Here is a 26,412-nt window from a genome sequence, read left to right on the forward strand (position 1 = left end):
TCATGTCGCCATTGTGAACATGTTAGCATTTAGTTCAAAGTAGCGCCGTTCCTCAGGTTAGCCTCACAGAGCGGTTGTAGACGTCTTTAAAACCTTCTTGTTACTTTCTTCTACCGGTTGTTAGAACATTTTACTTGTTATCTTACAATCATTATTAATATCTGGAGTTGCAGCAACTTCACCGGATATACTTTACATTGGTATCTATCCAGAAACCAAAATAAGGCGGTATCATCAGCATATGGTGAATATAAAGAAACTGTTGAGTGCAAACATCTGTTGCTGCTTCCTTATATTTAGATTTAACTCACAGTATTTACCGTACGGGTGCAGATACACAGTTTTATAATTCAGTGGGTCATTATGAAAGAAATGTTGAGTGCATTCATTTATTTTAAAATAATACCTCCCATGATGCACCTTGGGTTTCGACTGTAAAACCAAGAGCTCTAATCTCAGACCCAAGTAGCTGAAACCTAATTTTGTCTTTAAATATTTAGTCTATTTTTGTGCCCTTTGTTAATAAACTGAACGACTTTCTTTAAAGCAACTCTTAAAAGCTGTTTTAGTGCACTTTAAGAATACAGTGTGTTTGAAAAGAAGCCGCTCATATCTGTGTTTTAATCCAAAAATGACTGTTAGTGAGATAAAACAAAGAGTTTTCAAACACAGTGAAAGCAGACTTGAGTTTCATGTAAACTGTCTCTGAGTTTATTGGGGAAACCGAGAAGAAATAGACTCTTTTACGATGTTGGATTTACCACAAACACATCATCTCCTACTCTGTCTTGTTCTTTTAAACTGCGTCTCGACTCATTCCTCTTCTCTTTGATAATCCCGGTGGAGAGTTTGCTGTTTTTAATGTAAGTTAAATGAACTTAAAGACTTTAAAGTTTGTCTCTGGTGTGTTTTCTCTTCTGCAGGCCTGAGCAATGACTACCAGTGGCTCGGCCTGAATGACAAGATGTTTGAGAGAGACTTCAGATGGACGGACGGCAATCCGATGGTAAGAAGATTTAATGCATCAGCATCTAAAGGAAATGTTTTATATGAAATGAGAAGGAAGACAGTGTTTTTGCTCCATCAAACTGAAATATCTCAACAAGTATTGGAAGGATTGTGGATGAATCGTAATAACTTTATTGATCATCTGACTTTAGATCTTGCGCCATCATCAAGTCAACATTTGAATGTGTCCAATACTTTGGTTTATGACCAAACACCTGCAGAACTAAAGAGGTTCAATCAACCTCAGCCGTACTTTGAGCTTTCTGCTAAGTAGCTAATATTAACATGCTAAAAAGCTAAGCTAAGAAGGGGAATATGGTAAACAATAAACTGTTTAAGGGTAAATGATAAATATTCCAATAGACTCCAACCCTGGATTCTGCAAAGTGAAGTCAAAGCTTCCTGTGTTAAAGCTGCATTCTCTCTCCTGTCCACCAGGGGGCGACTCCTCTGGTTGTATAGAAGTCTATGAGAAAATGACTCTACTTCTCTCTTGATTTATTCCCTCAGTAAACATTGTAAACATGAGTTTATGGTCTCAATCTCTAGTTTCAAGTCTTCTTCAATACAGCATGATGTTCATTTAGTAAATGATGCTCCATTTAGAGTCAAACAGACCATAAAGCAGGGGATGCTTTAGGGCGGGGCTGCCTTTCAATGTTTGGATCAAATAAATAATACAAACTAAGAACTCATAATTGGGAAGTTGAATCATATAAACAGACATTAGAAAGAACTAATCATCAAAGAGGGTTATTTTGACATTGTTCAATGTGCAAATCATTGGTTTACCGTGTAAAGCATAAAACATTCCGTTGACATTTCCACGATTTGTTCAGGAATGTTTAGCAGCTACATTTCATCTTCTGCAGCAACATGAACGTTTTTTAGTCCTGACGACATAATTCTCACACACGTCATGAGTCTGCTGGGAACGCTCAGCTGTTGGAGCATGTGATGTGGATTAAGCAGTGTAAACCTGATCCTGTGGGGTGGGGGGGGCTCTGCTGTTGTAATGTGTTATCACTCAGAATAGAGGCACACCCTTACTGGGGTGACACTCTGCTCGTACAGTAGAGCTCATGTCTTCTGCAGAATGTCCCATATGTTCATGTTTAATAAATGAATGTAAAGAGGCCTGGGGAGTTTATTTACCCAGCAGCACCACAGTCTGCTCTGTCTGGGAATTACATCCAGTAATATGTGTTGAATGAGCACCGTCTCCTCATGAGGGAACCGGCATGGACGGATTATTATGATTATGATCACCTGGAGCTAAAGTTACTGTGTGTTCCCTCACACAGAGGTTGACCAAAACCAAACATCACTGGGGTTAATACCGAATAGCTCAAAGCTTCATTCATAATGTTGGCATTCAAGTTATTATTATTTATAACTTACAAAAATGCTGTCTAGCCTCAATCTTTCTCGCACAGACGTCGAACAATGCAACGAGATGACTAACTAAGTCCAACAGTCCAAATTTATAAAAGAAGATAGATTGAATCATTTCCAAAAATCACAGCATATATAATATAACGTAATATTCTGCTTCAGAACATATTTGTTGGTGTTTAGCTTTTCGACAACAACAAAGGCAACAAACAACATGCAGCGGGGCGTTCTGGCAGCAATAACAGCTTAATTAATTACATTTATATAACCCCTGTAAAACAAAATCATACTTTATATATTTCTTATTTTGACTTGTTAAATTACTGCCATTTTCAGGCCTGTTTCATACCATGTGCAGGACATATTTATCTTTAGGAATGAAAACACACACCTTTATTTAAATAAAACCCACACCAACAAAAAAAAGCTTCTTTTTCTTTGCAGACCCTCTCGGGGGCTTGCTCCTCCATTTTGACAGCGAGATTGACCTTTGACCTACAGCCCTTTGATTAGGCTTACGACATTATGCCATTTGTTATTTAAACAACTATTTTACAAAAACATGTAAACAATTTCATGATCATACAACATTTCCAAATTCACATTTACTCCATTTCTTTTACGAAAAATACTTGTTTTTATCTCTTATACACACATGAGCATTGTCGATAGTGTGGAAATCATCTAGAATTTCTGAATAGGATGTAGTAGAAGCCCAGTTTATCAGGAATGTCCTAGTATGGAGTTATTTATCCTTTAAAGTCTGTGTTTACAGCAGAGTTTATTGTTTTTTCTCACCATAAATGTGTCCTCTGACAGCAATACGAGCACTGGAGGCCGAACCAGCCGGACAGCTTCTTCCAGTCGGGGGAGGATTGTGTGGTGATGATCTGGCACGAGGGAGGAGAGTGGAACGACGTGCCCTGCAACTACCACCTGACCTTCACCTGCAAGAAGGGGACAGGTACATGGAAACACACAAAAACACAGAAACACTCCCTCCAAAGAAGCTGTGAGAACGTAGATATAACGTAGATATAACGTAGATATAATGTAGATATAATGTAGATATAATGTAGATATAATGTAGATATAACGTAGATATAACGTAGATATAACGTAGATATAACGTAGATATAACGTAGATATAACGTAGATATAACGTAGATATAATGTAGATATAACGTAGATATAACGTAGATATAACGTAGATATAACGTAGATATAACGTAGATATAACGTAGATATAATGATATAACGTATATAACGTAGATATAACGTAGATATAACGTAGATATAACGTAGATATAATGTAGATATAACGTAGATATAACGTAGATATAACGTAGATATAACGTAGATATATAACGTGATATAACGAGATATAATGTAGATATAACGTAGATATAACGTAGATATAACGTAGATATAACGTAGATATAATGTAGATATAACGTAGATATAACGTAGATATAATGTAGATATAACGTAGATATAATGTAGATATAACGTAGATATAACGTAGATATAATGTAGATATAACGTAGATATAACGTAGATATAACGTAGATATAATGTAGATATAACGTAAATATAACGTTAGATATAACGTAGATATAATGTAGATATAACGTAGATATAACGTAGATATAATGTAGATATAATGTAGATATAACGTAGATATAATGTAGATATAATGTAGATATAACGTAGATATAATGTAGATATAATGTAGATATAATGTAGATATAACGTAGATATAATGTAGATATAACGTAGATATAACGTAGATATAACGTAGATATAACGTAGATAAATGTGCATAATGTAACGTGTTCTGTCCATCTGGAGGAACTTTGTCAGGTCTGAGAAAATAACATTTTAAGGAGTTTAAAAGAGCTGCATGAGTATTTACTGTGCAGCTATGCTGGTGCATTATGGGAACTGTAGGATCCAGTTCTTTTGGAGCTTTATGCATACTCTCATACTTCTCACAAGTGCAATCAACTTTCTTAGAGTCACCAAACCAGTGATTTTGCTTTTTTTAGCATATAAACTGTGAATTATATGTGTTTTACATAATTACCAACCATTTCCCAAAGTACTTCTTTAAGAAGTACCGCACATTTAAACATAATTTTTGAGCTTTACATAAAATGATAAGACTCTAAAATATCTGTATTTAATGGGTTGAAATGGCTCAAGATGCTATCTACTGTTTTAAATCAACACTAAACCTTCAAGGTTGATGCTTTGATATTTACAGTCCACTGGTTGGCGCTCACGTCATGGAGTTTTAAAAATATCTATATTAACGCCCTCTGAACAGTCGATGAGCAACTCCCTCTCAGCCCATCGCCCACTTTTTTGCATTTCTCTAAATTATGCCAAAAGTGGAGTTAAGTTTATGTTCTTAGTCAGTGCACTATACAAATCATAAACTCCAATTCCAGTGCATTCATGTCCGTGTATGCCTCATAAACAGAACTGTGTATCCAGCCCTGAATGCAATATTATGATTTTCACAACTGCTTTTGTTTATTTTCATGGTTTCATTTTATAACCAGCTGCTTTCATCATTACAACGTTTTTAAACAGCCTACTAACAATTAATGTATGAGATTGTGTATGAGTGCCATTTTGCAGCTACTTTGCATTAAAGTCATACAAAAAGGCAACGGATCCTTAACTGTGATGATAATCTATAGTGTCTGAAACGTGACTGTTTTTAATATCATTGCAGAGGTTTTGGATAAAAAACAATAAAACAAGTTTGCTATACCAACTTTATGAAATGATATTATTAATGATGCGTTCACAGCTTGTCCCGCTGCCTCCAAGTGTCCATAGAATCACTAAATGTCAGTTAAAGCTCACAGTGACCTCTGTCTGTCCTCTGTCTGTCCTCTGTCTGTCCTCTACCCTCAGTCTCCTGCAGTCAGCCCCCCGTGGTGAAGGACACTCGGGTGTTTGGGGCGGTGAAGCCTCGCTACGAGATCAACAGCCTGCTCCGCTACCACTGCAAACCGGGCTTCATCCAGAGACACGTCCCCACCATACGCTGCCGGGCCAACGGCCAATGGGACGCACCCAAAGTCACCTGCACCAGCCGTGAGTGTTTCGGGTCAGAACCACGAGGCTGCACCAACATTTAGAGATGTTTTATAACTTTTTAACGCTTTGTTCCCAATCCGTCTTCTCAGCCGCGACCTACAACAAGTCATTCACTCTCCGGCGCCGCAACAACCAGAACAACGAGAATCAGAACCGGCACCATAACCACCACGTCCATCACCCCAAGAGCCAACAGAAACCCAATCCAAACCAGGAGCAGCAGCAGAGTTACAGCTTCCTCCAGAGCCTCTGGTCTTCTTCCCAGAGGGAGAAGAGGCAGCAGACACAGGATCAGATGGGACACTGATTGGGTTTGAGGGTTTTTTGTAAAACACACAGCGGACCGGCTGCACAGAACTGTCTATCTATGGCTCTGTAAAGGACGAAGGATGGGTTTCACCAGTTCATTGACCCCCAAAAACACTCCAGGATCTGAACCGTATGACGAGTGAGAAGTTAGTTTCATTTGCTGATCATATCAAGTCTCAAAACCCTTAAACAGAGACTTGTGTCTTAATAGAGTTCTGCAGAAATGAGTCCTAAAACCCAGACATGACTCAGCATCTTTGTTTAGATCTCTAAAATAAGAGATAAGAGTAAGTTTAACACAAGCTGAAGAGATTTGAACAGGTCAGTAAATACCCCTCTGGTGAATTTAAAAGTTTTTAAATGTCTAAAAATGTCTAAATCAGACGGCTAAAGATTATTCCTGATGAAGAAAACCTGTAAGAATCATAAATGTTTGTTTGACACACAGATTATTTTCTGTGTCCAGAATCCAATGGAAGAATCCCATTGGCTGTTTGCGGAGGGAACCTGTGATGATAACTTCCTGTTTGGCTACAAAAGATACGTCATCCCCGTTATTGATAGACTATAAAAAGCATGAATTCATCACTTTAAATTATTATCATAGGGCATTTTCCAATTCTTTCAGTTTCGGTTTGTTTTACTGGCTGATTTCCACGTGTAGATTTTTGTACAAAATATATTAGCTGAGTTGTTTTTTTTAAATAAAAGGGAGATTTAAAAGGCGGCACATGGAGCTAAAGAGGAGATTATTATGAATGTGCGTGTGCTATTAATCATAGGATATATAATATAGATACTATATGAAGCCATATGAATTTTAACTTATTGTATACTTTAAAACTATGAATGGACTGTGATATTGAATAAAGGTCATTGGAACTGAAGTGATTCCGTTAGTGATGACTTACCGTGCTGTTTACAGATCTGATCACGGAGCACAAGCTGTTGTGAGTTTGTCTTCAATCCAATGAATTCATCATCAAAACACGGCGGATTGTTTTTAACATTTTCTACATCTTTGAGTCGGTTTATGAGCTAAAAGGTTTTATAGATTTTGCATTCTGTTACAGATCTGGAATCTGTGTTTTAAATCCAACAAATAAGGGATTGTGAAAAATGTGCAACATGATTTTTTATGTGACCCTTGTGCATTTTACTTTCTTCATACATTTTCCATTTTCCATATTGTTTGTCAGCGTATATGCATTTTTTAAATGTTCTTCTCCTCCATGCTGTTGATGGAGTTCACTGTATCTGTGACACAAAAGATCTTTTATGTAATCATTGTTTTTCTTTCTCCATTTGAGTTGCTGTAAAACAAAATGTCCATCATTTTGGTTTCAGTGTCATTTGTCGGCTGTTTGTGCAATAATAGGAACTATCATAACACAACCTGTGTTGTTTGTGTTTTATACCACTTTATTTAAATATTAAGTTTATATTTTTCTTATTGTCAACCGATGAAAAGACCAAAAAACTACATTTTAGTCCTTCTCTCAAGACTTTCTGACTTCCTGTCCATTGGCTCCCATTGAAGAAGTAAAACTTTAAAGCTGCACTAATCAATATTTTAACCACAAACAGTTCAGTTAGGTTTAGACAACAAAACCAACAGTTAGGTTTAGACAACAAAACCAACAGTTAGGTTTAGACAACAAAACCAACAGTTAGGTTTAGGCAACAAAACCAACAGTTAGGTTTAGACAACAAAACCAACAGTTAGGTTTAGACAACAAAACCAACAGTTAGGTTTAGACAACAAAACCAACAGTTAGGTTTAGACAACAAAACCAACAGTTAGGTTTAGACAACAAAACCAACAGTTAGGTTTAGGCAACAAAACCAACAGTTAGGTTTAGACAACAAAACCAACAGTTAGGTTTAGACAACAACACCAACAGTTAGGTTTAGACAACAAAACCAACAGTTAGGTTTAGGCAACAAAACCAACAGTTAGGTTTAGACAACAAAACCAACAGTTAGGTTTAGACAACAAAACCAACAGTTAGGTTTAGGCAACAAAACCAACAGTTAGGTTTAGACAACTAAACCAACAGTTAGGTTTAGACAACAAAACCAACAGTTAGGTTTAGGCAACAAAACCAACAGTTAGGTTTAGACAACAAAACCAACAGTTAGGTTTAAACAACTAAACCAACAGTTAGGTTTAGACAACTAAACCAACAGTTAGGTTTAGGAAACTAAACCAACAGTTAGGTTTAGGCAACAAAACCAACAGTTAGGTTTAGACAACTAAAGTATGTTGCTCTGACTGTTGCTCAGTCATGTGGAATGTGGCAATATTTCCATCCTCCGCAACACAAGAAAAACCAATTTGTGTCCATGCACACAAAACCAATAGATTGCATTTCGTGACTCTTTCCCGACCTTCCATGATACTTGGCTGAAATAAAAAATAAACATAAGAAGCAACACGTCACGCCAACATGCCGTCACTCCGGTCCTAAAAACAGTCCCTGTAGCTTTTGGCACGTTGCTGTATTTCAGTTATAAAATCCCCTGAAAGCAGCACCATGAATGGCCTCGGTGTTGCTGTGAGGAAAACATTACTGCATCACCCAGGAGCTGCACCTGGAACGCTGACTTCTCTTTTTGCTGAACTGCAGTGTGATAAGTTGCAGTGTGATTGCTCATAAGTCGCTGTGATGTATTTGGGGATAATGGGAGAACTCAATGAGCCCTGAGTAAAGACACGGAGGCAGAGTCGAGGTTTATGTTCTGTTTTATTGTCCTTTTGTCTTTGGGTCCCTAAGGTTTCCTCTGAATGCTGCAGTTATTAACAAGGCCAGCAAAGTTGGTCAGATTAAACACAAAATAAAAGGCAACAGATGTGATGTTTCTTTAGATTTATAAGGAATAGTTTGACATTTTGGGAAATATCACTTTGAGAGTGTTATATTGGGCGGCTGTGGCACATGAGGTAGAGCGCTTGACCCACAACCACAAGGTCGGTGGTTCGAACCCCTCTACAGGCAACATGCCGAGGTGTCCTTGAGCGAGACACCTAACCCCAGCTGCTCCCCGGGCGCTTCATCGCAGCCCACTGCTCCTCCGGGATGGTCAATGCAGAGAACTGAATTTCCCCATTGTGGGACTAATAAAGGCTTAATTATTATGTATGCTTAATATGAAGCGTGAGCCAGCAGGCGCTTAGCTTAGCTTAGCATAAAGACTGGAAGCAGTTAGCCCAACATTTAAAAAAACACACCTACCAGCAACTATAATGCTCACAGATTTCCATATAACATCTTGTTTCTTTTAACCGTAAAACAACAGAGTTCAGTAACGTAGCCGTTTGAGAAAGCTAAGCTAGCAGTTTCCCCCTGTTCCCAGTCTTTATGCTAAGCTAAGCTAAGCTAATCGGCTGTAGCCTTGTATTTCACAGACAGATATAAAAGTGTTATCCATTAATCAGCACCTTTTATTTTTATATAACGACTGATTGTATACATTTAAAATAGCTAGGCTAGCTGTTTCCCTGTTTCCTGTCTTTATGCTAAGCTAAGCTAGTTTGTTGTAGTCTTATATTTTACAGACAGATATGAAAGTGGTATCCATTAATCAGCACCTTTTATTTTTACTAAGTAAACATTTATTTAATCTGTACACAAACAGAAATATGTTTTCCAGCTCAACATTCTCTTAATATGACACATTAAGAAGACTTAAGATTTTCCCAGCAATGTTTTTTTCCTTCATTCGAATATTAAATGTATGTTTCTTTGTGTCAATATGTTGAAATCACTTTACAGTTTACAGTTTATTAATGTTGCACTCCTTGAAACCTACGTCCTCAAATTTGCAAAACTTTTTTCTTGCCTTTAGACGTTCATACGTGGCACAATGGATGTTTACCATTCAAACTTCATTTCAAACATCCATCTCTCTTCATTCTTTTGCAATTTGAACTGCAACAATCGCCCTCACCAATCTCTCACAATGTTTGATTCTCTCCAGAGAACAAAGCACCCTTCTCAAGTCTTTCCATGAAGTTATATTTCCCCAAAATGTCAAACTTTCCCGTTAACAAACACACATTTAACATTGTTTGCAAACTGTTTACAATAACTGGAAAAAAGCACAAATAAAAGGGAACAGATGTTTTGTGTTTGCAGTTGTTCCCACAGTGAGGGATATTTAACGAGTCCGTCCAGCAGGTCTGCAGTGATAAGTGTGGCTGATTGTTCAGTGGCTTGGCGAAGGCGGAGCCAAGAGAAGCCGATTCTACGCCAGGCCCAAGTGGATGACCTAAACCGGAGTCAGGAGGCCAGCTGGGACGGCGTTCGGTGAGCTCACACCCGATCAATGTGCAGCGTTTACTCTGTGAGAGCCTTACATGGAAGAAGCCCTGAGTGCCTCCATGCAGCGGTGACTGGTTTGGTGAATGTTTTGTATTTCTGCCTCCTTCAGCAGGGATGGTGCAGGTTGGCTGCCGGCCCGGTTCTGAGTCTCCGCAGAGCTTCGATAGCAATCAGGAGGCTGTGCTAACTCAGGTTCTGGCCGAGGCCCATCTGGCACCTCAGCGACTCGTCATTACTCCGTGATTCAGTGACTAAGTGTTTCCTACGATAACATTACGGCGGGAAATCTGTGATTTATTTTGACACTTATCCAGAAGTGGATGTTATTTAGAAGCTTTTAAATGTCTTCAAATGTCTAAATCAGATGGCTAAAGAAAAGGTTTGTTTGACACAGATTATTTCTACCATTAGTTTTTTACATTTATCCAGAAGTGGACGTCGTCTTAATCTCACAGATGTTTACAGTTTCCTAGCAGAACAGGAACATCTGTGATAATGGTGGTTTTAAATGTTTTTTCTTTTCAATTTTCAATTTATTTTGTATAGCCCAAAATCAGAAATTGCCTCACATACGACATCCTCTGTCCTAGAACCCTCACATCCGTACAGGAAAAGGATAACAAGTTGTCAAGTCAAGTTTGGACTTTAGCGGTTACGTAGAGAATAATTTGAGATGTTTTTTGGAGTAACATACGGTGGTTTAGGTCACAATCTGTGCTATCCTCAGCTCTTCTCGTTCTCTATAAGAAACTACAGTATTGGTATCAAAAATAGCAGTTTATCAAGGCGCTACATAGATAGATAGTGAGTGCTTTGTGCTTCTAGAAGCTAAACGTGCTCTGAAGTCTAAGCTGAAGCCGAGCAGAGAGACTACTGTTTCTATTCATGCCAGGCGTTTTTCTATCTCTGCACACGTTAGGCCTCTTCTACATGTTCAGTGCAAAATTCATATCTTTTTTTTTTGCTGTATTTGTTCCACTGTTGTTATGTTTCACTTTATGTAAACCAAAGAGACTTGGATAGTTTGGCCAATAAGACAAAAAATGATAATAATAATAATAATAATAATAATAATAAGTAAATATTTCTACAGTATATTAAAAAAATAGTCAAAAAAAGTACATTTCTAGATAATAACATTCTACTTAGAAAAAACATAAACATTGTTGGATTTGTTTTGGTGGAGATGTTTGGTCCAACACGTTCGTATAAAAACGTAAAATACTGGACGGTCTGGTGGACGTACCGGTCGTAGCACCTTGTCAGTGGAGATCGGTGTAGTTGTGCGAGGGTTGTGTCCCCACCTGATGACATCACTATCTCAGGTATTTTCTCTCAGCTGTGATTCGTTGTCGTCGTCGTCGTTCCTCGAACAAAACGAGATAAGTGCCCAAAGTATCCGTCCGACCACGAGTCCTTTATCGCTGTGGAACTGTTCTCAGTTCAGTCGTGTTGTTCCTTCTCGTATGTCCATTGAGTGACAGTTATGGCTGTGATGTCATCGACCCCCCCCCCCACACACACACACAAAGGCATTGATTAAATAATAAGAACCTTAAATATGTGTAAACTATCCTTCAGAGAGTATCAGCTAAGGTTTCCATGTAATAAAGCATCACAGTTTGAATGTGTGTGTTCATACAGGTCTCTTTGTCCACGTGTGTGTTCACTAGTGTATGAATGTGTTTGTGTGCGTGTGTGTGTGTGTGTGTGTGTGTGTGTGTGTGTGTGTGTGTGTGTGTGGCATGCCGTTGTGTGTGTGTGTGCGGCTCAGTTGTGGCCCTTGAAGCAGTACACTCCGTACAGCTTGTGCTTCTTGTCGGGGAAGCCGCTGAACCGGACGGCGGCCTCCGTGGGGCTGCAGCGGCGCCGGGGTTCGAGATCGGGTAGCGGACGCTGCCGTCGGCCAACCAGCCGGCGTCGCAGCGGTCGTAGCCCAGCAGCTTCCAGGCGGCGAACATCTGGCCGACCTTGGCAATCTGAGCGCCGTCCTGTTGGCAGGCCCGCACTGCCTCGTCGTAGGTCAGTTTAGAGGGGTGGATCAGGTAGTAGAACCGACCTGGAGCGACAGAAAGATGGAGTAAGATGAAAACATGACATGTCGGAGGATAAAGGTCCAATGAAAACCCTGAAGGGTTTATTGCATATTTTGCAAATAAAATAAACTAAGAAAAAGCAAAGGATGCCATAACGACCAAAATGCATGACCCCTTGTTAATCCATGAGTCTGAAATACTGAAGTACTTTTCTTAAATCACCATGCACTAAAAATAATGATAAAGTTGCAACCTTATCCAAATTATTTGCAAAAAAAATGTAAGACATATCATCTTTAAGGACCTCCATAAGTTAAAGTTACATTGTTTAACATTTACATGGATCCATTGGCAGAAATGGAACATAACAATTATAGTTTTCTTTCGTATTATCTCCTCAAAACAAGAACCATTGGTTTTTTTGTTACTTTAGAATGAGCCGTTTCTACGGTAGCCCAGAATGGCCAAACTAAACACTGGCTCCTGATTGGGACGTTAGTGTTTTTGCCGTAGTTCTTTACACGCTGAGCAAAAGGAAGACGTTTCAATTGGTTGCAATCTGCAGCCTCACCACTAGATGTCACCAGATCCAACACAACAGACCTTAAACACTCTGAAATGGGCCATTTCCTGTGCAAGGAACATTTTAGGTTTGATATATTACAAGTACATTTGGTTGGTAATACTTTGGTACTTTTACTCTAGTAAAATTTTGAATGTAGGACTTTTACTTGTAAAGCAGTATTTTTGAATTGGGGTATTGTTACTTTTACTTGTAACGTAGTATTTCGAAATTGCATTATTGTTTATTTTACTTGTAACGTAGTATTTTGAAGGTGTGGTATTGTTACTTTAACTGGTAACTGAGTATTTTAAATTTTGTAATTGTAACTTTTACTTCTAACGGAGTATTTGTTAATTGTGTTTTTGTTACTTTCCTTGTAACAAAGTATTTTGAAATTGTAGTTTAGTAATTTTACTTGTCTTTTCTTTGTTGAGCCAACAGATAAATAAGTCTGACAGACCGGCCTTCTGTATTGTCTTTTGGAGCAAGCTGGTTAAATAAAGGTAAACACACACACACACACACACACACACACACACACACACACACACACACACACACACACACACACACACACACACACACACACACACACATGCATAGCCCTCCTTCACCTTTGTAGTGGGAGGTGAAGCAGAACACGTCGTAGTGGTTCTTCTCTTTGTCTCTCAGGCCGTAGTTTCTAACCCCCGGCATCGTGTTCTTTCCTCCACAGGGTTCTCTGGGACTGGTGATCGGGTACTGGACCGAGCCGTCGCTCAGCCAGCCGGCGTTGCACCAGTCCAGCTTCCCTCGCCACGCTTCGTGCAGCTGGTCGAAGGAGGCCACGACGGCGTCCTGGTCCCGACATGCCCGCTCGCCGTCGTAGAAGTTGAGGTTGTAGCGGCCGAGGCGGGGGAAGTAGGGGAAGACAACGCCTACAGGTGGAGAGAGAGAGCAGGTTAAACTGGGTTCTCTGGGGCTCTGATTGGAGAACTGGGAGCCCGTCTCGCTGTGTAAGCACAGCTGGTTCTGGCTTCAGGCCCACATCTCACACATAATGGAGCTGCTCTGACGCTGATGAACTCTCTGCTCACAGAACAAACTCCTGACTTTCCCCCGAGCAGTCGGCGCTCACGCTGCTATATTTAGCCTCTTACAGAACAATGACATCAAACAGACGTTTTACTTCCACTCTCATTCTATCACTTTATCAAACAGGCCCTATTATGATATTTTCTGGGTGCATATTTTTATCTCCAGTTACAACATGTTTACATGCGTTAATGCCCATAATCCTCCTTGTTCTTCTCATCATTCTCTTCTGTAATATTATGACCTCATAAAGTTACATTGTGACCTCATAAAGTTACATTGTGACCTCATAAAGTTACATTGTGACCTCATAAAGTTACGGAAGTGAGGAGAGAATTCAATGGAGGCGTTTCAGGAGCTCAGGAGCTTCTGGGGGGGCGGGGGTAACTCCGTTTTTACACTCTACGGACCTTTTACATGTACAAACATATATATAACACACTAATGAAGAGGGGGAAAGTTGAAAAGCATAATAGGGTCGCTTTAGAGAGTTGGCTCACCTTCCAGGTCGAGGGACACCACCACGGTTCCGTCTTCCAGCCCATCGATGACCTCACACTTGTATCTCCCATAATCCTCCAGGGTGATCTCTGTGATGACCAGAGAGGCGTCCATGGGGGAGGAGCCCTGCAGGTGGACGCGTCCGTGGAAACTGCCGTAACTCCTCTTGTGGTAATCCATGGCGACAAACACATCAACCTGGAACGAGATGGAAAAAGATCAGTCTGTTAGTATTAATATTATTACCTTTGATTTAAGATTGTTTCATTACTTCATATTCCAGAACGTGCAAACCCCGTTCATAGAGTTTAAAAGATCTATTAGCAGAAATATAATATTATATTCATAACTATATTTTCATTAGTTTATAATCACCTGAAACTAAGAATCGTTGTGTTTGCGTTAGCTGACAATTAGCTCTTCATAGCTACATAGGGAGAAGCTCCTCTTCTCTAAGTCCACCATGCTAATCGTATTCTGAGAGAACGGTTCATATGATATCTTAAAAAGTTACTCCTAAATTTTCGTGCATTTTCCCTGAAAGTTCAGCAACAAGTGTCAATTTCCGCTCGTTATATGAATACAGTCTTTTCAAAATAAACCTCTGACTTCACAGGAAACTATTTAGTTAGGTTTAGACAACAAAACTACTTGGTTAGGTTTTTAGATTAGATGAGAAGATAGACACCACTCTGTCTGTTAGATAAAAGGCTAAAGCGTGCAGCCAGTTAGCATAGCTTAGCATAAAGACTCTAAACTATGTCCAAAGTTGACAAAACCTGCATAATGAAAACGTCTTATCTCAATTGTTTGGCTTAAACCTAAAACTAAATGTAAACAGTTCAGTATATCTATTGCATATACCTTCATTTGTCAACACCCATATTTACATTTCTTAGATCTCTTGTTGTGTTCTGTTTACGGCTGTATCGCTACGTTTATTTGCACTTTCTGCCTCCAACTGTTGATCAGATCAAAAGGATGAAACGCTGACCTTGCATTCTCTACACATTTGCATTATGGACTTGAATTAACTATATGTACGAACATGGGCCTCCTCCTGTGTACGCTTACAGAGCAAAATGGAGACCCATTTCTGTAAATTAATTATTAAACTTTTACTTTGATTGAGAGGGAAACCAGCAGAGCGCTCCTTTGATTCAATATCATACAGATGTTATAGAAATGCTGCACAACAAAACAAAACATCTAAAAACACAGATTAACTGTAACATATAAAATAAGCGGTGACCTCTTTCAGGTAGTCTGAGGTCAGCTTGGTCCATTTGATCCTCATCTTCCGACTCGGCGTCAGTGATTGGTCCATTTGGATCTTGCACGGTAGCGTAGCGTTCCCTCCTCGCCGCGACAACACCTTCATCTGCTCCGCCGCCACGGAGAGTCGCGGCCCGTTCTCTGCAGAACAGAAAACAAATGTTTAATCAAATAGTTCAACATTGTGGGAAACACTGATTTGCCTTCTTTCCAAGAGAGAAAGATATCATATCATGACTATAAGTACTGAGCTGGAGTCAGGATGCGATTAGCCTAGCTTAGCATAAACAATGGAAGCAGGGGGAAACAGCTAGCCAGTAAGAATCTATAGTTATGTTAGTGGCTCGTTAACATGCTAACACATTGACATCGCTAACATTCTGATGATTAGGAAGAACAACGTTTACCATTTTCATTATTTTAATTAAGCATGTTAGCATGCTAACATTAGCAGAATTAGCGGTAAACACAAAGTCCAGGGAGGCCGATGGGAATGTCTTCAGTTCTGCAGACATTTGGTCATAAAATACGTATTGGACACGTTCACATGTTGACCTGATGAAAAGTCAAAGATCCACAAAGTTGTTGCGATACTTTGAGCTTTGAAGGTGTTGATAGAACCAGGCTAGCTGTTTCCACCTGCTTCCTGTCTTTGTGCTAAGCTAGGCTAACCTTGCTCTGACTAGGTCAATGCATGTTAGATTGATTTCCATCTTCTTTCCTCAACATCTTTAAACAAACAGCTGTCAGTTCTGTGGAGCCTTTTCAAGATGAATAAAATAGAGAACTGGAACAATAAATGATCAATAAATATTATTTATTTAGTGTGTTTAATTGTAAACTGTTCCTGAACACACAACATTCTCATTAGCATGTGATTCCTCTGATGTGACCTTCAGACTCCGTCACTAACGGGGGTTTCTGATTGGCTGTTTGACCGACGCAGCGTTTCCCTTCAACTGCTGTGTAAGCACACACACACACACACACGCACACACACACACACACACACGCACGCACACACACACACACACACACACACACACACACACACGCACACACACACGTGTGATCCATTGACCTGATCAAACAGCTGATGGCTCATTGATCGGTGTTCTGTGCTGACGTTTAGTTTTACCTCATTCTTCACTTCCTGAATCATCAAACTGTTTCTTTGTTTCTGATGATAGTTAAAGTCTGAAGACTCTGATAATCAGCTGTTTGTGTCATGTTGTTACATCACATAGTTAGTTAGTTAGTTAGTTAGTTAGTTAGTTAGTTAGTTAGTTAGTTATTAGTGTCAGTTTTGAATTATTCATTGTATAATATTTAGTTAGTTATAAATTTGTTTGTTTTGAATTAATAATTATACAATTTGTAAGTTAGTAAGTTTGCTATTATCATTAGTTAGTTAGTTAATGTCTTAGTTAGTTAGATAGCTAGTTAGCTTATTAGTAAGTAAGTTAGTTCGTTTGTTATAAGTAAGGTTTTATTAATATATTAGTTGGAATTCATAATTATATTATAAGTTAGTTTGTTCGTTTTGAATAATTAAATATATTGTTATTTATTTAGTTAGTTAGTTAATTAGTTACTTAGTTAGTTATTATTAAGTTATTACTTTGATATTAGTTGTAGTTATTCATTATTCACTATGGTATTAGTTGGTTAGTAATCATTTGTTTTCAGCTAGACTTGTTCAGTTTAGTCATCAGTTAGTTAGTTAGTTAAACAGTTTTTTGTTAAATAGTTAAATTATTAGTTGATAGTTTTTATTTCTGTGTCATAACACTTGGCCTGTTCATATGATCCAATTGAATGTATTTATGTCCATAATTTTAAATAAATTGTACATCAAAAAGAACTATAATCCTAAAGCTCATCTCATAGAACTGCTTATTTCCTCGTCTGAGGATGACTATTTTAATGTTTTATATTTGAACTCAGTCTTTGTGCATCGTCTATATTTACAAAGTCCTCATCTATTTTTATCCTACTAAAGTTATCGCACAGTAAAAACATTTTATTGTATTAACAAATCTGCTTTCCTTTTCCCAGCTGATAAACCGTCTTTATTTAAACATTAGCTGTTAAATACCTTAATGATGATGTCACTTCTCAGATTAATTATATACAAAATATTATCTGAACCTCGGCTGTGTTTTTCTTCCAGTGTTTGGAATTCTGACAAAGTTTTTTCATCTGTTAGTGAAGAGATAACTCTAATCTCTCTGAGCTCCTAATCTCCACATAGCAGCGTTATCTCAGAGCCGCAGACGCAGAACCGACTGATAACCTGAAGGAACCTCACGATGCTGCAGAGAAACTCAGGAGAAGGACTCTGGAAGAAAAGGAAGAACTCTGCATGACATGTTTCACCCTCTCACCTGTGACATAGATGGTTCTGGAGTGCTCCAGATCAGGATACAGAATGTCTAAGTCGTTAGCCGCTGCGCTAAGTGAGACCAACGCACAGATCAGAACAGGAATCATCTTCAGCACCAAACCGTCGGTCCGATCTCTGCAGAGAGAAGAAGAAGAAGAGATTTGATTGAGTTGGTGCATCACAGAGAGAGGAAAGTTATTCATATACGAGCTCCATCTGCATGCAGCTCTGTTCAGGACGCTGTGCAGTGTTTCTATCTGCAGTGCTGTAAGAAGCAGAACCGCCTGCAGCACAAACACACATTCAAAATGTCAAATTCTGATTATTAAATGATCTCAAAATAAAACCAAAATAACTCTGAATGCTGATTTGTCCTCGATGCAGGAGCAGGTCGTCCCGTGAGAAGCTTCACACTACAGAGGGCGACACACACACACACACACACACACACACACACACACACACACACACACACACACACACACACACACACACACACACACACACACACACACACACTTTCTGCATAAATGTAGAATAAACAGTACATACTGAGCAGTGAATCTTCCTCGTCAGCCAACATCTCCCGGTGACACTGACCGTCCACAACTTCAGAGGGAGACTCTGACACAGTGAGCGTCACACACACACACACACACACACACACACACACACACACACACACACACACACACACACACACACACACACACACACACTGCAGCCCAAACAGAGAGGGATTCACCATTTCACTTCCACAGGGATGTGTTTTATGGAAGTTCAAGTCTGACAATATTTAACTGAAGTCAGTGAATTTAGGTGACAATTTATGTGTTTTTTATTTTTATTTAAAAGTTTAATTTTTTTTTTTTTTTTAAATGTTTCTTGCTTTAAGGAGGGAGACTGCAGGTGAATATTTAAACTTTTATTAAAAATAATGTATGTTCAAATATGCAAATGAAGCTTTATCTAATAGTAACTTTTGGTGAATTAAGGAGAAATCTACAGACATAAATAGATAAAGTAGTAAAATAAAAGTGTGCATTTTGCATCAAAAATCAGTTGCTTTTACAAGTTAAAAGATTTATAAAAACATAATTTTATTATCGTCAGCTCTGGACTTCCATAGCTTGTCTGTGTGTTTTCTTTTGGGGCTTTTGGGGCTTGAGTGTGTGTGTGTGTGTGTGTGTGTGTGTGTGTGTGTGTGTGTGTGTGTGTGTGTGTGTGTGTGTGTGTGTGTGTGTGTGTGTGTGTGTGTGTTAGAGGAAGTAGTCATTTGGATTGATCCCCCCTATCTTCATTCACTCCGTCCTGTATTGCTGATGCTCTGGACTCCTCTGCCAGGTGGAGCTCCTGCAGTCAGCAGAATAACTCTGCAGCACACACACACACACACACACACACACACACACACACACACACACACACACACACACACACACACACACACACACACACACACACACACACACACACACACACACACACACACACACATCACTTATTACCCCTCCCTGTCTGGAAATACTCACAACGCATACAGGACAAGGTGGGGGTGCAGGGATAGGTAGGAGTGCATCTATTTATGGTGACCTAGAAAGGGTTAAAACTTTGAGTTTGTTTCTCTGCAGGTGACGAGTGACGTGAGAGGAAGATGAAGATAAAGATGAAGATGAAGGGGGGGAGGACTGAGAGGACTCTGCAGCAGCAGAAGTGATGCAGCTTTGATGCTTCATTAACTCCAGAGGAGGACTTTAACACATGCAGTTTCTCAAGTACTGCACTGAAGTACAGTACTTTACTGTATTTCCACTTCATGAGACGTGTACTTCTTTGATCTCAGAGAGAGTTATTGTACTTTATACTTCACTACATTTATTTGACAGCTTTAGTTACGTTACAAGAAAATATTTTACATAAAAGAACATATAAAACACAACACATAAAAAAATGCACCAAAATAAAACTAATGAATCAGCTTTTTTGGCAACTGATAAATGTTTAAAATCATTTTTAATGAAATATTTTATGTTTTCAGTTTTTACAATGTGACAATTAGCTGCTTTTACTTGTTCAAAATGATGATTAATGATAGTAATGAAAATATTAATTAATTAATAGTTTAAAATGAGCTCCAGCTCGACCAACTACAACAGTAAAATCCTGCTTTTACATCAATTACTTTTACCGTGACAGAGTATTTTTACTCTGTGCTATGAGTACTTCACTGTAACAGAGTATTTTTACTCTGCAGTATCAGTACTTTTACTGTACCAGAGTATTTTGACAGTGTTAGTACTTTTAGTAGAGTAAAGGTACTTCCTCCACCACTGATTATCACCTTCAGCAGGTGTGAACTGCAAAACTCATCAGCTGTTTATGACGGAAAACCAACACACGGAAAATACATCATCATATGTGTGTGTGTGTGTGTGTGTGTGTGTGTGTGTGTGTGTGTGTGTGTGTGTGTGTGTGTGTGTGTGTGTGTGTGTGTGTGTGTGTGTGTGTGTTTGGGTGTGACAGCATTCCTCAGCCTCCATCTGTGTGGATGGTAAACATGACTTTATAGGCCAGGTGTGTGTGTGTGTGTGTGCGTGTGTGTGTGTGTGTGTGTGTGTGTGTGTGTGTGTGTGTGTGTGTGTGTGTGTGTGTGTGCGTGTGTGTGTGTGTGTGTGTTGTGTGTTTACGTCACCTATTTGTCCTCAAACATGTTAATGGTTCCTCTCATTGAAGCGGTATGAGAACAGGTGTGATGTGGAGGAAACAAAGGGTTAAATACTTCATGACTCCAGATGTTGATGATGTCACATGTTTTACTTCACTTTTTTATTTTAGAGTCCATAAGTTTCAGGTGTATTAAAGAGTTAATGATTCATTTGATTTGTTTAATCCATCTATTTAAATTAGTTTTAAAATTGTGGAGGAAGTATTCTGTGCTGCGGTTAAAGTAACTAATACCAAACTGTGAAAATACTGTAGTATCATATATTCAGTTTTACTGACTAAGAGTAAAACAGCAAAGAAAAACAAGAAGAGGTTGTCCCAGTAAGACCAGTGGGATCCTCCCAGTCCCTGGAGCCCAGTGAGGGATCGTTACTGTGAACAGGCCAAAACAAACACATGCACTCATACTCACACCAATACTGAGGGGAGGGACTTTTATTTTGAAAGGTCACCTGATTGTGAAATAATAACAATGAAATAATATGTATTTCTATTATGTTAATTATTTTTTCATTTCACTTTGGTCCAGACTGAAATATCTGTGCAATGTTTTGATGGATTCTCATGATATTTAAAACCAATATTCATGTTCCTCAGAGGATGAATCCTACTGACTTAACTGATCCTCTGACTTTTCCTCACCAGGAGGTTGACGTTTTAACATGTCCAATACTTTGGGTTTTGACCAAATACCTGCAGAACTAAATAAATTCCCATCAGCCTCAACTGTACTTTGTGTTTCCGATAATTAGCTAATGTTGGCATGCTAACATGCTAAGCTAAGATGGTAATTATTGTCAACATAATACCAGTTAAACTCTCTCGTGGTAAAAGGTATTGTGTTAGCTGGACCCTCCCACCTACCATGGGTGGACTTTTTCAATACTTTATACTTTTTCTAAGGGATGCGTTTAATTTGTAATTTTATTTGTTTTAATTCACCACAAAAAGGATCCTTATTGACTTTCGAATGACATTGTTTATGCCCTGAGTGACATGAAAAATGTACACAAGACCAAAATATTGTATTTCTTGATATTTCATGAAATGCCATGATACCGGGCTGATGTTTACATATGAGCATGAGCTTTTGTGTTGATGGTAAAAAGAGGTCCAAAGTTTTTTGGCAAACTCTAAACTTTTGTGTTGTTTTTTTGGCAGAAAAAGGCAAAATAACAAAAACATGTGTTGTCACAGAGTCAAACAAAACCAAACCAAACCAAACTGCCCTGACAGCGAGGTTAAATAAACCAGTTCCTTCATGGGGTTCCTAACACTTCAGCATTTACTGTCAGACTGGACTCCAGTATGTTTCATCACACAGTCACAGAGCTCTCCAGTTAAACCATCACACAGACAAACAGCTCACTCACTCAAAGTTTCCAGCCCTTGTTTGGTTTTTCTCTTTTATTTAGTCTCTACAGTTTCTGTTCAGAGTGATTCCATAAGAATTGTGTTTAAACGACCTTTGACCTCGTCTCCAAATAATAAACACTTTTAGTGAGTTCAGACTTCTAATGGCTCAGTTACCTCATAGAGCTGTTAGCATAGCTGCAGTCTGGATTTATTCATCTCTTAAAAGTCTCCTCTTAATAGAGAGTCAATGGGTTCAGCAGCTCTATTCCCTCTATAAAAGAGACCTGTCAATCAGTGTGTAGCCCCGCCCTAAAGCATCCCCTGCTTTATGGTCTGTTTGACTCTAAATGGAGCATCATTTACATTACATTACATTACAGTCATTTAGCAGACGCTTTTCTCCAAAGCGACTTACAGTCAGTAGTATGTTACATATCATTCACCCATTCACACACTGATGACAGGCTACCATCAAGGTGCCACCATCAGACTCTAACTAACATTCATCATCCAGTCCACACCGATGGCCTTCAGGAGCAACTTGGGGTTAAGTGTCTTGCCCAAGGACACATCGACTGCCGAAGCCGGGTATCGAACCACCGACCCTCTGAATGGAGAACTACCTTGCTCTCCACTACGCCACAGCGTTAATTCACTTCAGCATCGACTGAGGTTTTGGAACTTTTTGTGTTTCTTAATTAATTGTCTTCTTTTCTCACAAAATAATCAAAAACAACCGATAGGAGTATCGATTAGAGTACTAGTATCAATAAAATCCTAACGATGCCCATCCCTAACTGCGAATATTATTAATTTAATTTTTTTGACAATATAATCAACTTATTCAAGCAGGACACATGAATATCATCTGCATAGAAGTTAATCTTCACTGTTAAAAAATTAATTTCTTCCGTTGCCATAGCCACTCATCCAAAACATCGTCTGTTTATTCATATTGAATAAATGCACTTCTTCTTCTCCTTCTTGTATCATTTTGTTTGTATTTGTTGTTATTGATCGTGGCTGAACGGGCGCTGTCTGGTGCTGAATGTTATATCAGGCTCGCAGTAGTTTTGTTGAACATTCTTTGGGTAAAATCATTTAAAAACTACAGTTATAATGAATGCACCCATATCTGTTTTTAGTGAGAAAAACTAGTACTTCCTTACAAAGTAACTCCTGAATATCTGCTGTTTCCTTTGAAGCCCTACGTATCGGTCAAACCCTTAAAGGCCTGGCGCCGTTTGATTCTTCAGAAGTATAAAATTGAATCCATCCCGTGAGACCTCTTGTTCTTCTCTTCCCAGTAACACTAGCAGCCCCCCCCCCCACACACACACACACACTGGTTTGAAGCTGACAGATATTTATGAGGAGGCTGCAAAGGGAGCGAGCGTCCACTTGACCCCCCAGAACCTCATTCAGTAGAAGAACCAAACGAACCGTGAAACAACGAGAGCCTTAAAGTCGGTCAGAGACCCGAGGGAACACTTAGGACAGAAGATGTAGAGGAATTATATTACAGTGAAAAGGTGTGAGCAATAAAAAAACAATATCTTTTTTTTGTAAAAGAGATGGCTGGTATAGACCGCAAGACGATTAGACCCGATCCACATGAACAGACCGTAACAAAGAGAAAACAGCAGCATGTTACTACAGTTAAAGTAGTAATATCACAGTGGTACAAGTTAAAGTCCTGCATCCTAAATCTTTAAGTATAAAAGTAGCATGAATATGTATTTAAAGTACCAAAAGTAGAAGTAGGTATAATGCAAAATAATATATATTATATTGTCTTATAATTATTGATGCAATAACAAACTGATCATATTTGCTTTTGTAATAAATGTGTTATTAATGGCTGGTGTCATGGGATTTACCTTTGATTGTAATGTAATGACCGTTTAAAAAAATTAAAAACATCACTATTTAAGAAATTATTGGCATTGGTTTTGTTAAAATTGTAACAAAAAGTATTATAACTAATATTAATATAATAATAATAATAATAATAATAATAATAATAATAATAATAATAATAATAATAATAATATTATATCAGAACTTCTGATGTTAAAAGGAGAATGTCTTAGTGTTTACTCTAGTTTGTTATCTCTGTGTTTATATAATTCTCTATAAATTAATGTATTTTTCTGTCTTTGTCTCATGATGCAGGTCTGGCACTAAAGGCAGGGTCGGAGGTTCGATCTCCAGCTCTCTGGTGCACCGTACGTCCTCACCATCAGCCATCAGTGAGTGAATGTAAAGCCTATTAACTGCAGTCCAGTTTACTGTTTAGCAGTCTAAAGCCATGCTAGCTGCACTCTGTGGCTGTGCTTTGAGCTAAATGCTAACCTCAGCATGCTAACATGCTAACAATGACAATGCTAACTTGCTGATGTTTAGCAGGTATAATGATTATCATGTTCGCCAAGAAAGCAAACTCTGGTTCTGTCAAGTGAAGTCAATGCTTCATGTGTTAAAGCTGCGTTCTCTCTCCTGTCCACCAGGGGGCGACTCCTCTGGTTGTATAGAAGTCTATGAGAAAATGACTCTACTTCTCTCTTGATTTATTCCCTCAGTAAACATTGTAAACATGAGTTTATGGTCTCAATCTCTAGTTTCAAGTCTTCTTCAATACAGCATGATGTTCATTTAGTAAATGATGCTCCATTTAGAGTCAAACAGACCATAAAGCAGGGGATGCTTTAGGGCGGGGCTACACACTGATTGACAGGTCGACACCAGAGACGTATACGGCGTCTCTACGTCACTCCTCCTCAGTCCAAATATGGTCACTTCCTGTTCACTGGTTGCAAAAAAGCCAAAGAGGCTGATGGCGACGGCCAAATTGCCAAACTTGAGGCTTCAAAACATCCACAAACCAAAGGGTGAAGTCAGGATGACTATGACCAAAGATGTTCTCTACTTAAAGGTGTTGTTGCACTCAGTTTGTTCACATAAAAAAAGACAGAAGTAGTTTTGAGACCATGAGAAATAGTTTAAATCCTGTCTACTTTCATATCTCTACACTATTGGCGTGAATTTCCGATTGTATGTTTCAGAACGTTCCAGAAGTTGTCGACGTGAACCGTCAGAACTGTTGTTTCAGGCGTTTTAAGCCCTTTGTTTGAAGGACGGATGTGAATTCTGTGTTTGACATCACTCTCAACAATTACAGATAAACACAAAGAGGTGATAACACGACAATCCAGACCCGGCGGTTCTGGTTTGGTGTAAATAGCTTCAATGTGCTGCTATCTAACGGACGTCTTCTCTCTGGAGAACATTCAGGTCACCCAGCCGACACCGTTCAACAGATAAGAGGTTGTTTGAGGTTCTTCTCCACAGTTTTACTACAGTAGATGGAACAAAGCTGCTGGGGACGAATTTTAGAAACCTAAAAGAATAAATATCAGTTTAAGTGAACACTATATTTAGAATATTTCCATCTCTTTACATGCTGTCACACAGACCTTTATGAAGGGAAACTAAAGCTGTTATCTATGCTCTCTTCAAAGACACCAGACTCCATTCACAAAAACAGTAATTTTACCTCTCAGAAAACAGGAGAAGCTGGTGGATAGCTGCCTCTATCACTTAGTTGTTGTTTTTTTGTTGTTGTTGTGTGATTTTGGTGAATCTGAACTAACCCTTTAAAAACAGGGTTTGCCAAACACTGGGTCGGGACCCACAGTTGGGTCACAGGAGATTTTAAATTTGCAGAGTTTCTTCCGTCGTCTTTCATTTAACATTTTAATCTGCAGTTGTTCTTAATATTCTAATAAGTAGCAGACTTATAACATTGAACCTAATATGAAAGTCTCACGTTCATTCTGTTTGTTAAACTGATGACAGGAAATGAAAATAATCTATCCATTAGGTCTCATTTATAAAAGCTTTAACATGTATAAAATGTATAATGTATTTAAATAACAAATGCGGAAAACAAAATTGTGATTTATCAAACGTATATCTCGTCTTAGTGGCTGGTTTACCTTTTCAAGATAAAACAAGGTGATGACCAAATGTCCTTAAAAATGGGCAGGAATGTTTATCTAAAGCACAAATCAACTCTTCTGATGATTTATAGATAATGTCTGTTTTTTAAAGAGTGGGTCTCTAGACAAAAAAGTTCTGGAATCAAACTTTTAAAACGCCAAAGTCACACAATAACACAAACTAACTGATGGAGGCAACTCCTCTGTTCTGAGAGGTTAAATGACTGTTTTTGTGAATGAAGTCTGGTTCCTTTAAAGAGAGCATAAGCGTATAAAACAAAAATAAAAAAAGAGAAATTCTTCATTTAAAACATTCACAGAAACCTCCTCCCTCCACCTGAAC

General features: G+C 38.6%; 2 protein-coding genes across 3 annotated transcripts in view; one reads left to right on the forward strand and one right to left on the reverse strand.

The window, feature by feature from the left end:
• LOC129101996 (versican core protein-like) overlaps window positions 1–7,157 on the forward strand; it is a 30,667-nt gene extending 23,510 nt beyond the window's left edge. For both annotated transcript variants that reach the window (XM_054611899.1, XM_054611897.1), the window contains 4 exons: window positions 924–1,006; window positions 3,223–3,367; window positions 5,332–5,514; window positions 5,607–7,157. In XM_054611899.1, coding sequence (XP_054467874.1) covers window positions 924–1,006; window positions 3,223–3,367; window positions 5,332–5,514; window positions 5,607–5,824 — 629 coding nt within the window. In that variant the 3' untranslated portion in view covers window positions 5,825–7,157. The remainder of the gene's footprint in view (window positions 1–923; window positions 1,007–3,222; window positions 3,368–5,331; window positions 5,515–5,606) is intronic.
• A 4,764-nt stretch (window positions 7,158–11,921) lies between these two features.
• On the reverse strand, window positions 11,922–18,095 carry LOC129102620 (hyaluronan and proteoglycan link protein 1-like). The gene is given in 6 exon segments (XM_054612847.1): window positions 11,922–12,028; window positions 12,031–12,210; window positions 13,367–13,669; window positions 14,327–14,525; window positions 15,580–15,743; window positions 17,990–18,095. Coding segments are annotated over 6 exon segments (1,059 nt in total).
• Between the last annotated feature and the right edge of the window lie 8,317 nt (window positions 18,096–26,412).

Source organism: Anoplopoma fimbria, chromosome 14, assembly GCF_027596085.1.
Source record: "Anoplopoma fimbria isolate UVic2021 breed Golden Eagle Sablefish chromosome 14, Afim_UVic_2022, whole genome shotgun sequence".
NCBI classification, from domain to species: Eukaryota; Metazoa; Chordata; class Actinopteri; order Perciformes; family Anoplopomatidae; genus Anoplopoma; species Anoplopoma fimbria.